This window comes from Sinocyclocheilus rhinocerous, unplaced genomic scaffold (assembly GCF_001515625.1).
Source record: "Sinocyclocheilus rhinocerous isolate Xijiao unplaced genomic scaffold, SAMN03320098_v1.1 scaffold147, whole genome shotgun sequence".
NCBI lineage: Eukaryota > Metazoa > Chordata > Actinopteri > Cypriniformes > Cyprinidae > Sinocyclocheilus > Sinocyclocheilus rhinocerous.
In genome coordinates this window covers 709,755-725,695 of record NW_015651498.1, presented here as the reverse complement: position 1 = coordinate 725,695, position 15,941 = coordinate 709,755, and the positions used below count along the sequence as shown (strand labels likewise).

Below are 15,941 nucleotides of genomic sequence, written 5' to 3'. Positions count from 1 at the left end.
ATAATAATAAATATTTTATTTATTGATTTTTATTCATTAAATAAATGAAAAAATTCAAATAAATATTTTTTTAATGTACATGATTTTTTTATTTGAATAGTTTTTAATATATTAAACATTTTTAATAACTATTCAAATATTTATTAAGATTACATTTTTTCAGTTTCATTTACTGAATATTTTTATTGATTAAAAACTGTTTCAAAAGTTCAAATTAATTATTTTTTAATACATATACATGTTTGTAATAGTTTTAATACATTGAACATTTTAATAAATATTTAAAATAATAATACATATTTTTATAAAATATTTGTATTTATTAAAAAGGGTTAAATTATTAAAAACTGTTTATATATTTCATTTATTAAAAATAAATAATTTGAACAGTGTCTTGCTTTTGAAGAAGAGACCACAATTCAACAATTGTTTTTTGACAGGAAAAAAAAGGGCTGCTTTCCTGTTTTTCCCTCTTTTTTAAGTTTTAATGACCACAAACACCCTGGCAAGACTCAAGGGGTTTCAATGGGGCAGAAGGTATCAGACAATGTCACAGTTTCGCACTCTAACTGCCTCTTTTCATGCGTCTGTGCTGTGAATGCCAGAGCATGTGATGCTGGAATGTCATTGAGCTCCTCTCACATCAAGACCCGAATTCCTGTCCGGCGAGGAGAGGTCAGGGGCTTCCCAGCTCCCCGTTTTTATGAAGAGAGGGACACTTCACACTGGGCACACAGCGCTGAGCATCTGCTTCCCTCGCTGTGTGTGTGTGTGTGTGTGTGTGTGTTTGTGAGAATGAGAAGAGTGTTGGACAAGGGGGCGCCCATATTCAAAGACCCTTTTGCAGAGCGGGATGGAAAGTATTGAGGCTTTACCAGTCAATTTTGGCGGGAGATGGGAATTGGTGTGGGAACGGAATTCGGGGTTAACTAAACCAAAGCACCTCCTGATAGACTCAGAGAACAAGAGATGCACTTGTTCATAGATCAGTTGCTGCAATGAAGAATAATATTTAGCATTTCTCACACTCTTAAAAATAAAGATTCTTTACTGGCATCGAAGGTTCCATGAAGAACCTTTAACATCCATGGAACATTTCCACTGGATGAAAGGTTCTTTATAGTGGGAAAAGGTCCTTTAGATTATTAAAATGTTCTTTACACTAAGAAAAATTGGTTCTTTTAAGAATTATTCACTGAAAGGTTCTTTGGGAAACCAAAAATGGTTCTTCTACAAAAACACCCAAAACACCCTTTTGGGACCTTTATTTTTAAGAGTTCCATTTTACAAAAGGTTCTTTGTAGGTCATTTTTATCATTTTTAAAATAATCTCAAGACTAAGTAAAAAAAATAAATAAAAAAAGTTGCCAGCCACCACCAACATTTTTGATCATATGGTCCCCAAAATATTTTGTTGTATGAATATCTGAACATGCAATATGTCAAAAGAAAGAACAGAGCCTCTGCTTTAAAAAAAAAAAAAAAAAAAACCTTATAGCTTCGTGCATTCTTTTTTTTTTTACATCAACACTTGAATATGAAAGTTTCATTAAAAAAGCAACATTTTTAACAAAAAGATGAGAAAATTGTGTTTTTGTCAAAGACTACATCTGGATCAGGTTCATAACAATGATCAAAACATCGCTTCCATCAACAGCCTTAAAGCTTCACAGTCTTAAACCACTTCTTTAGTCGCCACTTCAGTCGGTAACATTATGCAGTTTTGATTCATATGCTGTTTAATGTTTGATGACTATGAATCTTATTTTACATATGCGATCACTTGTTTCTGCTTCTACTTTACTGTGTTTTGATCCAGACATTCAATACTCTTTCAGAAGATGCGTAATAGCGCCTCCTACCATATAACAGTCAAAACATGAAAAGCCATAAAATTCCGTCAATGGCAGAAAAGAGTTAAAAATAAAGGTTCCAAAAGGGTGTTTTTAATGTGATGCCATAGAAGAACCATTTTTGGTTCCCTAAAGAACCTTTCAGTCATGAGTTCTTATAAGAACCAAGATTTTCTTGGTGTGAAGAACATTTGAATAATCTAAAGGACCTTTTGTGCAATGGAAAGATTCCATGCATGTTAAAGCCTCTTCACAACAGACTGCATGCCGGCTAATTGCTTTAAAATAACATTATAGTAACCCGAAGCAATTTACAACTGCGTAAGTGAGCCAAGTGAACCTCGCATGAACCTCGCATGTGAAAATAATGCATTATTAAAATCAAAAGTTGTGCTTGTTAACATTAGTTAATGCACTGAACTAACAATGAACAACTGTATTTTCATTAACTAACATTAACGGAGATTAATAAATACTGTAATAAATGTACTGTTCATTGTTTGTTCATGTTAGTTAATACATTAACTAACATTAACTAATGGAACCTTATTGTAAAGTGTTACCAGCAGCTTTAATATTCTTATGTAAATTGACATTTTAACAAATACAATTAAAATATACAGAAATCATACAAAATATGATTTAATAGAAAGCATGTGGTAAATAAATATTAGTATGTATAGCCAACATTAATATACTCTCAATATGTAAATTGTTAGTACAACACAAACAATGATATACAACAATCTAAAACTATATACGAATGGCTAATGGTAAAACGTGGTCACTGTTGATCTGTAAAAAAAATGTTCTGCATCTGAAAAATATACTAATATGTAAAATGGCAATAGAAAACAGAATTAAAAATAATATGCAAAAATGAACACATGCATGTAATAGAAAGTGTGTGGTAAATAAATATGTATATATCAAACATTCATATACTTAAGATATGTAAAAGAACAAACAATTAAATATTTATATAAAAATAATTTTTAAAACACAAATAAGTACTGACTACATATTTATGTGTGTGTATGTTTTGCACTGTATCTTATCTAAGAAACCAATATATTTCAATTCAATTCATCAACTTTTTTGGAGAGAAAGCTTGTGGTAAAAAAAATTATGTATAGCAAACATTAAAACACTACAGATATATATATGCACTTACGTGTGTTAATTAAGGGCTATACATCTACTCATTGTTAGCCTTTCAAATAATTGTTCAGAATCTCTTCTGAAAGAGGTTTTGAGCGGGAAGCATCTGAAAGTTCTCCTAATCTCTATTCACTGCATTGATCCTCTACTTTCCCGCCGGAACAGCCACGCACGCTGTCAAAGACTCGTGCACTCCAGCAATTTCACGCTTCCCATTTACAGCGTGCGTGCACACACACACACTCTCACACACACACCCACACACACTCACTCACACACACACACACACACACACACACACACGCGCGCTCCAGCTGCTTAAGCGCGCAGTACCGCGCACCTCTATTGTTTCCCAGCAAAGGAAGATCAGGCTAATTTAAACTTTCCCTATTGAACCTTGAGCCGCGTTCTGATTGGCTCAAAAGTGTGGGAAACAGAAGACGCGCCGGATCAGGGCGTATATAACCGGGCACTGCAGCAGAAGACACACACTCGATTAAGTGACAGCAAACAAACTGCGGTCAGAATGGCTCCTACTGTCTGCAAACTGACTCACACTGGAAAGGAAAAAACTAAAGTAAGTATTTACCTTTTTTTAAGAACTCATTTCCATCCCAAAGCAAGAGTGTTTACTTACGATCCGCTCTCTTTTCCAGACGAGGAAACCAGAGGTGGAAAAGATGCGCAGAGATCGTATTAACAGATGCATCGAGCAGCTTAAAGTTCTTCTGAAAGCCGAGATAAAAGCCAGTCAGCCCTGTTCTAAACTAGAGAAGGCTGATGTCCTGGAAATGGCTGTCATTTACCTGAAGAGCAACGCTTGTCCGAGCGCGCATGCGCAGAGCTACGCGCACGGTTTCTCCAGGTGTATTGAGGAGACGGCGCGATTCATGGCGCAACAGATCGCCAAGCCAGTTTTAATGGGACAATGCGACACAACCCAGCAAGCCGAAGTGAGCGCGGAATCCGCTGGTGACAGCTGTCAGATCGCGTCAAAGAGCAGCGGAGAGCATGCGCTCTGGAGACCCTGGTGATCTTCATAGCATCCTTACGAAGACATACAGAGAATAGACGGTTTCTCTAAACAGAAAAACACTTGGTTTTTATAAAACGTCGATGTAGACAGCAGCTGTCACGACGCAGAGAATGTACCAGTCTACCCCATACCTGAGTCTGAGAGCACCTATCTATTGCTTTACTTCACCTGTGTGGAGATGAACTTTATTTACATATTGTAAAAATGAGGAATACGTCACCTCATTATGTTTCCGTTGAAAATGATCTTTTTAATGAGGTCTGTAACCTTTAGAAGTGTTAAATCCGTCATACTGATGGAATGTGTAACAGTGTCTCATCATGTTGAGTTCAGAAAAAAAATAAACTAAAATTACACACATTTCTGTTTATGGTTTAATTATTATAATTTTTTTACGAGGTCATAACTTGAATACTTTTTTTATTAAAGATTTTTGATACAGAAAACCTTACACACGTTTATGGATTATTTATTTTTCATAACTTGAATGCCTTAAACTTTAAATTAATTACAATTAATATTAAAAGCTCTAAATTTAATAGTTTGCTTAATGTTCTAACTCATACTTAGAGCTAATAATATATTTATGGTTTATTTATTTTTTAAATGAGGTCATAACTTGAGTACACTTTTTAATATTTAAAATAGAAAACCCTACAAATTAAAATTACAAACGTTTCTGTTTATGGTTTATTTTTATCTGTACATCTTTACAAATGATTTTTATCATTTTCATCTTTATTCTGGAACCCACAGCTTTTTCAGGAAAAAAACTAAACAAAAACACTTTTTTTTGTTTGTTTAGTGAACTGAAACTAACCATTAAAAAATCGTTACTTGAAATAAACAATAACTGAAATAAAATAAATAAAAAAGTAAACTTATTTTATTTCAGCTGCGCAACATTTCCCATTTTCAATTAGTTTAACTTGATGTACTGGAATAACTAAAACTGAAATAAAAATAGATAAATAAAAATAAAACCGATAAACAGAACAAAAATAGGACAAAAACGAATAAAACAAAAACTCACACAAACTTTAACTAAAATTCAAATAAAAACAGAAAATATAAAAATAAAATTCACAAAAACTTTAAAATTAAAATAAAAACAGAAAATAAAATAAAACCGATGAGCTTTGTAAAAATCGACGCGTTTCAGAAGGCGGGGCATAGAGGAGAAACAATAATGTACAGTATGTGGAAAATAATGTGTTTTTTTAACTTTAAACCGCATAAACACATTTCATTACACCAAATACACAAAATAATGTTCTTTTTAGCAGCATCATATGACCCCTTTAATGTAGGAAATAGTAATAATAAAGAATCAGTAGATTTTTGTGGCATTCTATGCAGACTTAAAAGCTAGAGCCATTTGTGGTGTTGTTAATTGTTTTCTTTCATTGAAATCAATCTTTTAACAAAATATAAATATTGTTAAAAAACAAATCAAAATGAGAAATGTTGCCTTGGCAAATAATTAAAATAAAATAAGTTGAACTAATAAAAACACTAAACTGAAACTAAACTAATAAAAATGGCAAAAGCACAAACTTAATCTAAAATTAAAATGAAATCAGAAAATACAAAAGTAAAATATAATTAAAAATAAACTTTAAAAAATAACATGAAAATTAGAAATGTTGCCTTGGCAACTAACTATAAACTATATAAATAAAATAACAAAAATGACCTAAGCACAGGCTTAAACTAAATGACAAACAGAAAATATAAAAATACAAATCTAATTCAAAATATTAATAAATACTAATGTGCATATAGTAGTATATAAATGACTAAAATAACTATAAATATTACCAAAAATAATTATATTTTTGGTTGGTATCATAGTCTGTTTGGAATTGTATACATAGTTTAAATAGCATCTTTACGATTTGTTAGAGGTAAATCTCTTCACTCGAGCCTTCTTCTGTGAAGTGTGAATGTGTCATAAATCTGAGGTCTTTATGAAGAGCAGATCTGCAAAACAATGTAGCAATAAACCTTGAAAATTCAAGGTGTCAGCAGCAAGTCTAAACAGCATGAAAATAAAAGCAAATAAAGCAGATTGGGTCTGTATGAAGGCCCAGAAAGTCTTATTTAATGTTGAAAGTCACAAAATCCATGATCCACACCAAGTGTTTACTGAGGCACAGTAAGTTGTTAGATTGCATTGCACTGCCAATGAAGGATATTTTGACTGTTTTCAATACCTTGCTAACAGAACACACTTCCTGATGTTCACACTTCTATGCACATTCTATTAGAATGCTACAGATTTAAATTAGAATGTCACATGTAATTCTAATAATTTAAAAGAGCTCATCAAATCATTATAAATGTAACAGAAGAAATGACATGGAAACTGTTTCCTTCTACTTATTCGACAATCATAAAAAGATAGATCTGTTTACTGTCTAGACATCATTTTGAAAGATAATCACACTTTACCTTTATTTTTTTTCCGTGGCGAAACAAAAACAAACAAACAAACAAAAAAACAACAACAACTGCGAGATGTAAATTCAGAAAAAAAGGTCAGAATTACGAGATGTAAACTAGCAATTACAAGTTTAGAACTTGTAATTGTGAGATATAAATTTGAAATTGTGAAAAAAAAAAAAGTCAAAAATAATTACTATTTATAATGTCAAGTATTCATTTAAAGCAAATGGTGGATCTAATCGGATCCTGGTATGTTATTAGACTATCCGTTTGTGAAGATAAGAGTTAAATGAGGATAAATGGAAGAGATCGGTTTATCTAAACAAACCAAAGTCCATCCATTCACCGCCCTGGGCCTGTGTGTGTGTGACTGTAATCCTGACCGCTGAAAAACCAAATCAACGTGAGAACCGTTGTGCAATTTTGCATGCAACAAGTTTTATACCTCATTCATGATTTTCTCCTGTGGGTCGGTGGTTTCAATGATGGTGGGTTCCACGAAATATCCTTTTTTATCATCACAGTTTCCTCCAGCGATGATCTTCAGATGTGGAGAGGTTTTGGCGTGTTCCAGCCATCCCTTGATCCTGGAGAAGGACTTGGGAAAGACATTGAGAGTGTTTATTACATGAGCAAGAATGTGATACATTTACTTGTTAGTGGATTAATAGGTTGTTGGTTTGTACCTTGTCATCAATAACTGCGGAGAAGAACGTGCTGAAATCTTCAACTGGCTGTGAAATGAAACAGAAAATGGCAGTTACTGGGTCACTATCAAAACATTAAATATATTAAAATATCAATTTAGGTTGGTGTTAATTTATACTACTTGTATACTACTTTGTATTACTACTTTTGGTGTTACTACTTTGTTCAAACAAGTGAAAAAATATATATGTAACATGTAGTATTTAAAAATGAGGAAAAAACTAAATGTGTGTTGACAATATAGTGTAAAAACAGATGCCACATAAGGCAAAATGTATGAAATTTTAAGAAGAATGCTATGCAAACATACTAGTTTGAAACTCATTTGAAACTGCTTTGGCAATGGGGAAGATGCATGGGCATTCATTTGCATTATTTTAATGTTATTTTTCATTTTTACCTAAAATCTTCCCTGCTGAGACGGGGATACACAAATGTGGACATGTCTGCACTGAAGCATTTCATAATAATAAATTAATAATAATTTATGCATTTAGCAGGTGCTTTTATCCAAAGCGACTTACAGTGCATTCAGGTTATACATCTTTTACCAGTATGTGTGTTGCCTGGGAATTGAACCCACGACCTTTTGCGCTGCTAACGCAATGCTCTACCACTGAGCCACAGGAACATACAGTGGGCTTAAACAGCTCGCCCTTTTACAGCAGATTTAGTTCACAAACTATGTATGATTTTCATTTCCAATAATAAATCCTAAAATTCAGCATTATTAACTTTTTTTTTTTTTTGCGCGCACACACTCAAGCTCCAAAGATCTATAGCTCTTGGCTCATTTTGAGTCAGACTTGTGAATTCACGGAATTGTTAACTGGAGACTCGCTCTGACCGGATCTTTTGAATCAGTGAGTCGTTGACAATCTGATCAGTCCAATTCACGAATGAATCGTTCAGTGCGATTTGCAAACTGATTTTACTAGTTCCCTGAATAGAATCAGCTCATTCATGAATCGGACACTGCTATGGCATCTCAGTTCAAAATTAAGAGGAATGACATGTTTTGAAGAAATGTAGTGGAGTAAAAAGTTCGGTATTACCAGGGGTGCACATCAGTTTTTCAGTCTGGTTCTTATGAGGGCACTTGGAGATTTAGTTTGGTGCTCACACTGCATAGTGTGACCCATTAAATATAACTATAAAAAATAAAACAATAATAGTATTATTGCACTTTATTTATATATTCATTTTTAAATAAAATAAACAAAATAATAAAGTTCAATAAAAATACAATGCTCATATTTACATTTTCATTTGCTTTTATTTATTTATTTATATAAAATGTTCAAACCTAAAATCAGCAAGCTTTTATTTTGGCAAGTAAGTCTATGCACTGTGGGTTTTTGCGCTGCCGAGTGAAGCACGTCAGTGAATGAAATGTCAGTTTTGTGTATTTGCTCTGAAACCGGCAGGGCACAGCCTTGAATTAGGCATTCAGTTCGAAGGGAAATCTTATACAGTATTACAGTTAGTCGATCTAAAACGGTGACTGTGCGTTAACAGCTGTCAATCATGTTGGTACGCAAATGAGCAGTCTGAACTTATTTACCCCGTGCATTTTTAATTTCACCCATGCATGTGCACCACTTATGTGCATCCCTGGATATTATGCTTAGGAATGTAGTGAGGTAAAAGTTAATGTTCCTCAAAATAAAAATACTGAGATAAAGTACAGATTTTACACTTGTACTAAAAATGTACTTAAGTACGGTAACGAAGTAAAAATACAAAAAATACTGTCCACCACAGCCTGTGTCACATGAACAGTTTTGGACTATACTAAGCATTCAGCCTTGATCTGCTGAAACTGGCAAAACTCTCTGCACTTACGTCTCCCACTTTGATCTGTTTGAGCACATCCAGGAGCTGCTGTTTGATCTGAGGCCACAGTGAGTCTGGTACGTACATCCTGGAACAGGCCGAACACTTCTGTCCTCCGTACTCAAACGCCGAGCGGATGCTGCCGGTCACCACGCTATGAACTTCTGCGGACTTGTGCACAAAGTGGAAGTTCTTGCCACCACATTCTAAAGCAAGCACGAGAAACAAATTTTATATTTTTTTTAATTTTAAGTCAAACGGCAATAGAATTAAATTTTTAATGCGATGGGAACGCAAACCTCCAGCGACACGAGGGAAATTCCTGTAGATATCCAGATTCTGGGCAACCTGTTTCCACAATCGTTTGAAAGTTCTGAAAAAAATATATAAAAGAAATTATACATCAGTTTCCAAAAATGTATAAAGCAGCAAAACTTTGCTAATAATAATTATGTTTCTTAAGCAACAAATCAGCATATTAGAATGATTTCTGAAGGATCATGTGACACTGAAGACTGGAGTAATGATGCTGAAAATTCAGCTTTGATCATAGAAATAAATAGCATTTTAATATATATTAAAATAGAAACCAGTTATTTTAAATTGAAATAATATTTCACAATATTACTGCTTTTACTGTATATTTGATCAAATAAATGTTGCCTTGGTAAGCATAAGAGACAAAAACAAACAAAAAAAACAACAACCTTACAGACTCCAAACTTTTGCACAGTAGTGTAGGATAAAATCCTACAAGTTTTAGGGCTGAACCATGCAAAACATCCAAGAGGTTTAAATTCACTTTGCACTGTGAGACCACAAAGTCTGACAAACTTTAACTCAGACTGAAGGTTACTAAAGATAAGTGTAACACAATCACGTTACATACTGTCTGACTGAATCAACAAGCTTAGAAAGAGACGTACGGCACACTGCCAGTGAAATTAATGCCCGCCAGGTGCTCGGAGGACGTGATGGTGTCTCCAAACACCGGACCATCGGCTGGGACGAACTGGATGATATTGGGTGGCAATCCAGACTCTCTCAGGATCTTATAGACGGCGTAGCTGGCAGACATGGCCGTGTCACTGGGTTTCCACAACACCACGTTACCCTGAATGCATATATGTGACAAAGTCACTCAAGTGTTAATGCATGTCACTGCTAAACGATTTTAAAAGAATAGTTCACCCCAAAATGAAAATTTGCTAAATTTGCTTAGTCCTCAACCTCAGGCCATCTAAGATGTAGATGAGTTTGTTTCTTCATCAGATTTGGAGAAATGTAGCATTACATCACTTGCTCAGCAATGGATGCTCTGCAGTGAATGGGTGCCGTCAGAATGAGAGTCCAAACAGCTGATAAAAACATCACAATAATCCACAGCACTCCAGTCCATCAGTTAACGTCTTGTGAAGTGAAAAACTGCATGCTTGTAAGAAATAAATCCATCATTAAGACATTTTTAACTTTACATCAATGCTTCTGGCCAAAATACGAGTCCATAATCCATAATGCTTCCTCCAGTGAAAAAGTCCATCTCCTGTTGTCCTCTCACATTAAAATCAAAACGCATATATGTTTAGGAGTGTTTTGGACTGTTTTTGCTTGTAAACGGTGATTGATCTGTGCAGATTTCTCTCCTGATTCAGACGAGAAAGCAATATTATGGATTATGGATTCGCAAGACATTAATTGATGGACTGGAGTGGTGTGGATTACTTGTGGATTATTGTGATGTTTTTATCAGCTGTTTGGACTCTCATTCTGACGGCACCCATTCACTGCAGAGCATCCATTGGTGAGCAAGTGATGCAATGCTACATTTCTCCAAATCTGATGAAGAAACAAACTCATCTACTTCTTGGATGACCTGAGGAGTAGTACATTTTCAGCAAATGTTAATTTTTTGGTGAACTTTTCCTTTAATACAGACAATTTGAAATAGTCTTTTAAAAGAGAAGTTTAGAAGTTAATATTCAGTAATATTATTGATTAGACAGCTCTGCTTATAGATTAACTTATTTTATAACTGATGAATTTTGCACTTTTATTAAAACTAAACCTAATAATGAATAATGACACTGTTGTCTTTTTTTAAATTGAATTTGTTACATAATTGAAGACTTGTGCAACATTAACATTGTAATTTTCCTGTTTATTAAACAACCTGTATTGCATAAAGCGCTATACAAAATAAACAGGACTTGACATCTCACCATGGCATCCATTGGTGAGCAAGTGATGCAATGCTACATTTCTCCAAATCTGATGAAGAAACAAACTCATCTACTTCTTGGATGACCTGAGGAGTAGTACATTTTCAGCAAATGTTAATTTTTTGGTGAACTTTTCCTTTAATACAGACAATTTGAAATAGTCTTTTAAAAGAGAAGTTTAGAAGTTAATATTCAGTAATATTATTGATTAGACAGCTCTGCTTATAGATTAACTTATTTTATAACTGATGAATTTTGCACTTTTATTAAAACTAAACCTAATAATGAATAATGACACTGTTGTCTTTTTTTAAATTGAATTTGCGCTATACAAAATAAACAGGACTTGACATCTCACCATGATAGCAGGGGTGCCGGCCAGGTTTCCACCAATCGCTGTGAAGTTAAATGGTGCAACAGCGGCTACAAATCCCTAAAACAAGTAAAAATCAAGTTAATACCAAATAATGGCTTGTGCAGACAAATCTGTTATGTAATTATCTGAATTTTTAGGAAACGCCACAGTAGTGAAGCCACCTCCAGTCCACGGTACAGCATTGTGTTAGTACTTCCATCACTGTCTAACGGCTGCTGCTGCTCCAGCTCCATCGCATGTTTGGCATTGAACCTGAAGAAGTCAATGAGTTCTGCAGCAGCGTCAATCTCAGCCTGGACCACAGTCTTACCCTGAGACACGGAGCAAAGATCAGCAGATTCATGGAAAGCCAGCAGAAATAATCCCACGTGCAAAGGTGTGTCGGACTGGTTAACATCAGACAACTAGTAGTAGTAACCAGCTCCAAATGTGCAATGGATGTTTGTGAAAATGCACCTGTCCGATCATGGTCTTGGCCAGAACGTCTGCTCTCTTGGGTCCACTGATGGTGTCAGCAGCTTTGAAGAAGATCTGGGCTCGATCCGCAACGGGTTTAAGATCCCATTCCCTTCGAGCAGCGACCGAGGCCTCAATGGCTTTATTCATCAGCTCCTGAAGACACAACCAGAGAAATAATGAACAAAACCAACCTCATTCCATGCTAAATTAAACCTTTAAAATGGATTTTACGAGTTGAAGTAAACTGTCAAATACTGCTCAAACACACAGTATTTCCTCATGTCAATGTTGTGATTTACAGTATTAACATACTGTACCTTATCAGCATAGCAGAACTTGGACACTTTGTGAGAGTGGTTGAACGGCTAAAAGGAGGGGGGGAAAAACAAATTAAAACAGACTGAAATCACACAAAACTATAACTAAAATACAACATCATAATAATAAAATGTAACCATTAAAATAAAATAAAACCACACTGTTCTGTGATTGTTTGAAGAGAGGTTTATTTAAAGTACAATACAGAAAAAATAATATAATAATAATAATAAATGGACCTTAAATATTTAATTTTGAAATAATTTCATTTAAAGCAGAAAAATATAATACAAAAATAATAAATGGACCCTTAATTGACCTTTACAGATTTTAAATGAACCTTAAATATTGATATTGAAAAGTTGACATTATTTTATGTAAAGTACAACACAGAATTTTTTTTAATAAAATGATCTTAATACTGATTTAAATTGAAATTATTTTATTTAAAGGACAATAGAAAAATATAATAATAAAAATGATTAATAATTGGACCCCCCGAATTTACCTTATTGATATTGAAAAGCTGACATTTTTTATGTAAAGTACAACATAGAAAAATATAATAATAATAATAAAAATAAATTGATTTTAAATAATAAATAATTTATCTTAAAATAATATCTTAATATAGAAAAAATATAATGTAATATAATGTAAATAATTTTATTATAATAACAAATATTTGTAATAATGACAATAATAATAATAATAATAATATGTTAAATGTTCATTTAATTTGAAATGATTTTATAATGAGAAAAGAAAGAGACTGCAGCCTGCATGGCTACATATGTTGTGTGTGGAATAATAGTAATATTAATCATAATATTTCATGCCATGATGAACAATCAAGTATTCCAGAGGTACCAGCTACAGATCACATGTTCGTACAGAAACCAGAGAAACGATTTGTATCGTGAAAAGCGCTATACAAATAAACGTGATAAACGTGAAAAGATGAACTCACAGACAGCTGGTATCTGATATCTTTGGTCCAGACTTCTTCATTTCCAACCACACATGGAATCTCTTCTGTCTTTCCCTTCAGGTTTTGTAATGCCTAAAACAGAGACGGTCAATCAGATATGCACATATGTAGTGTACTGGGACATCAGAGACAGTGTGTGATGTGTGCTTCACCTTCTCCAGTTCTAATCTCTCTTTACTGCCCTCTCTGAACCCCAGAATGGGCTCATTCTTCACCTCCACAGCTGCACACGGGAAGGTCTTGAACCTGCAGAGAAACAAAACCAACAAACTTGCTGTTGCTCTTCAATAGTTCTCTTTTTATTTATCTGGTTTAGTCACACGAGACACAAGCCTCTCAATCAGTAACTTATATAAAGTCAACTAGAAGAATAACCTGCTGTCAATCCGTAACAGGAGACAATTGGGTCACTTTAGTCTGTAATGCATGCAGTTGTTAGACAGCTGCGGTAGTTCACATGACATCTCAGCAGTTTATTATACAGTGCATTACACATCCATAGAGTTCAGCTTCATATTTTTGTGGAAACCGTGATACACTACCATTCGAAAATTAAGCGAGATTTAGAAAAACGATATACTTTTATTCAGCAAGCATGCATTAAAAGTGATCAAATGTGACAGTAAAACATTCATAATGTTATAAAAGATTTCTATTTCAAATAAATGCTGTTCTTTTAAACTTTATATTAATCAAAGAATCCAGAAAAATAAAATGCATCACTGTTTCCACATAAATATGAAGCAGCACAAGTGTTTTCAACACTGATAATAATCAGAAATGTTTCTTGAGCAGCAAATCAGTATAATAGAATGATTTCTGAAGATCATGTGACACTGAAGACTGGAGTAATGATGCTGAAAATTCAGCTTTGATCACAGAAATAAATTACATTTTACAATATACTGTCATAGAAAACAGTTATTTTAAATGGTAATAATATTTCACAATATTACAGTTTTTACTGTATATTTGATCAAATAAATGCAGCTTTGGTGAGCAGAAAAGGCTTCTTTATATATGTGTACAGTGTCTCAGTATGTGGATTATGCTTATGAATATATTGAGCTACAACATTCATAATGTTATAAAAGATTTCTATTTCAAATAAATGCTGTTCTTTTAAACTTTATATTAATCAAAGAATCCAGAAAAATAAAATGCATCACTGTTTCCACATAAATATGAAGCAGCACAAGTGTTTTCAACACTGATAATAATCAGAAATGTTTCTTGAGCAGCAAATCAGTATAATAGAATGATTTCTGAAGATCATGTGACACTGAAGACTGGAGTAATGATGCTGAAAATTCAGCTTTGATCACAGAAATAAATTACATTTTACAATATACTGTCATAGAAAACAGTTATTTTAAATGGTAATAATATTTCACAATATTACAGTTTTTACTGTATATTTGATCAAATAAATGCAGCTTTGGTGAGCAGAAAAGGCTTCTTTATATATGTGTACAGTGTCTCAGTATGTGGATTATGCTTATGAATATATTGAGCTACAGTAAAAACAATGAAAGACACTTGTGCAAACAGATCTCATCTACCTAACAGCGGGAGGACAAGTTTCTTGAATATTACATAACACAGTCTGCCTGCTCACTTGCACGTAAAATGCAAACTTCCAGCACTTGCTCACATCCCATAATAATGCACAGGCGTACGATTATTACTATTATTCAATGCATAAGTTGACACATGTCAGCAACTCTTCAGAATAAGTGTAAATTACTCTCGCAAAGTGAAAGTCATGTGTGAGTCCATGTGCAGCTGCATGCATACATACCCCTTCCAAGACTGCCAGATGACAGATCTCACGCGTAGCATGTTTAATCTGGACGTACAGGGGAATGAGAGAGATTTTATTTATAATTATGTACAATTAAAAATTAATATCCTCCCACTGAGGAACTATAACGCAAAAATGCGATCTTGTTGGTTAAATTCTACAAGATCACAGGCAGCGACATCACATGAATGGAGACCTACCACTTCCGGTATGGGCGGGGGGGGGGTTCATGACAGTGTTAATGTCGTAACAGTTTATGCAGCTTTCAGACACCATGCTTCTAATAAAAAAACATAATAGTACGGAATAATGTAATTAACATTCTATCTGTAAATTTACAAGTTCATTGTGTAGAAATAAAATAATTTGAAGTTATACCCCCCCTGTTGTTCATAAACGGAAGAGACAGGAGGGCGAGTCTCCCACTGACCAATCAGCTTTCGAGACGTTCTGAGCTCTCAGTCAAACATAAAAGTCGTTTCTCATACAGTGTTTCTATTTATAAAAGATTAAAATATTTTATGCTTACTTGCCAGTGTTGTGTTCCGGAGTAAAATTAAGGGTTTAATCTCGTTTTTACGCAGAATTTTTTTATTTTCGGGGGTTAAATATATTTGAGAAATATCAACTCCTTAACCACGCCCCCACATAGGCGCATACCATATTTGGCGGGAGTTTTACTTTTGTGGAGAGCATTGTGTGTGTGTGTGTGTGTGTGTGTGTGTGTGTACC

At 33.9% G+C, this 15,941-nt stretch overlaps 2 protein-coding genes across 4 annotated transcripts in view; one reads left to right on the top strand and one right to left on the bottom strand.

Annotated features, from left to right (window-relative positions):
- Positions 1-4,404, top strand: part of her2 (hairy-related 2) — a 10,622-nt gene extending 6,218 nt beyond the window's left edge. For all 3 annotated transcript variants that reach the window (XM_016518401.1, XM_016518400.1, XM_016518399.1), the window contains exons 3-4: positions 3,417-3,591; positions 3,671-4,404. In XM_016518401.1, the coding sequence (XP_016373887.1) occupies positions 3,541-3,591; positions 3,671-4,048 (429 nt within the window). In that variant the 5' untranslated portion in view covers positions 3,417-3,540 and the 3' untranslated portion in view covers positions 4,049-4,404. The remainder of the gene's footprint in view (positions 1-3,416; positions 3,592-3,670) is intronic.
- A 2,533-nt stretch (positions 4,405-6,937) lies between these two features.
- aldh4a1 (aldehyde dehydrogenase 4 family, member A1) lies at positions 6,938-15,417 on the bottom strand. The gene is made up of 12 exons (XM_016518345.1): positions 15,207-15,417; positions 13,558-13,651; positions 13,385-13,477; positions 12,414-12,461; positions 12,094-12,249; positions 11,799-11,948; positions 11,620-11,694; positions 9,969-10,156; positions 9,342-9,415; positions 9,052-9,248; positions 7,185-7,232; positions 6,938-7,096 (listed from the first exon to the last, which is right to left on the bottom strand). Exons 1-12 carry the CDS (start codon positions 15,245-15,247, stop codon positions 6,938-6,940), a joined length of 1,323 nt encoding a protein of 440 aa, XP_016373831.1. The 5' UTR covers positions 15,248-15,417.
- Positions 15,418-15,941: the final 524 nt, after the last annotated feature.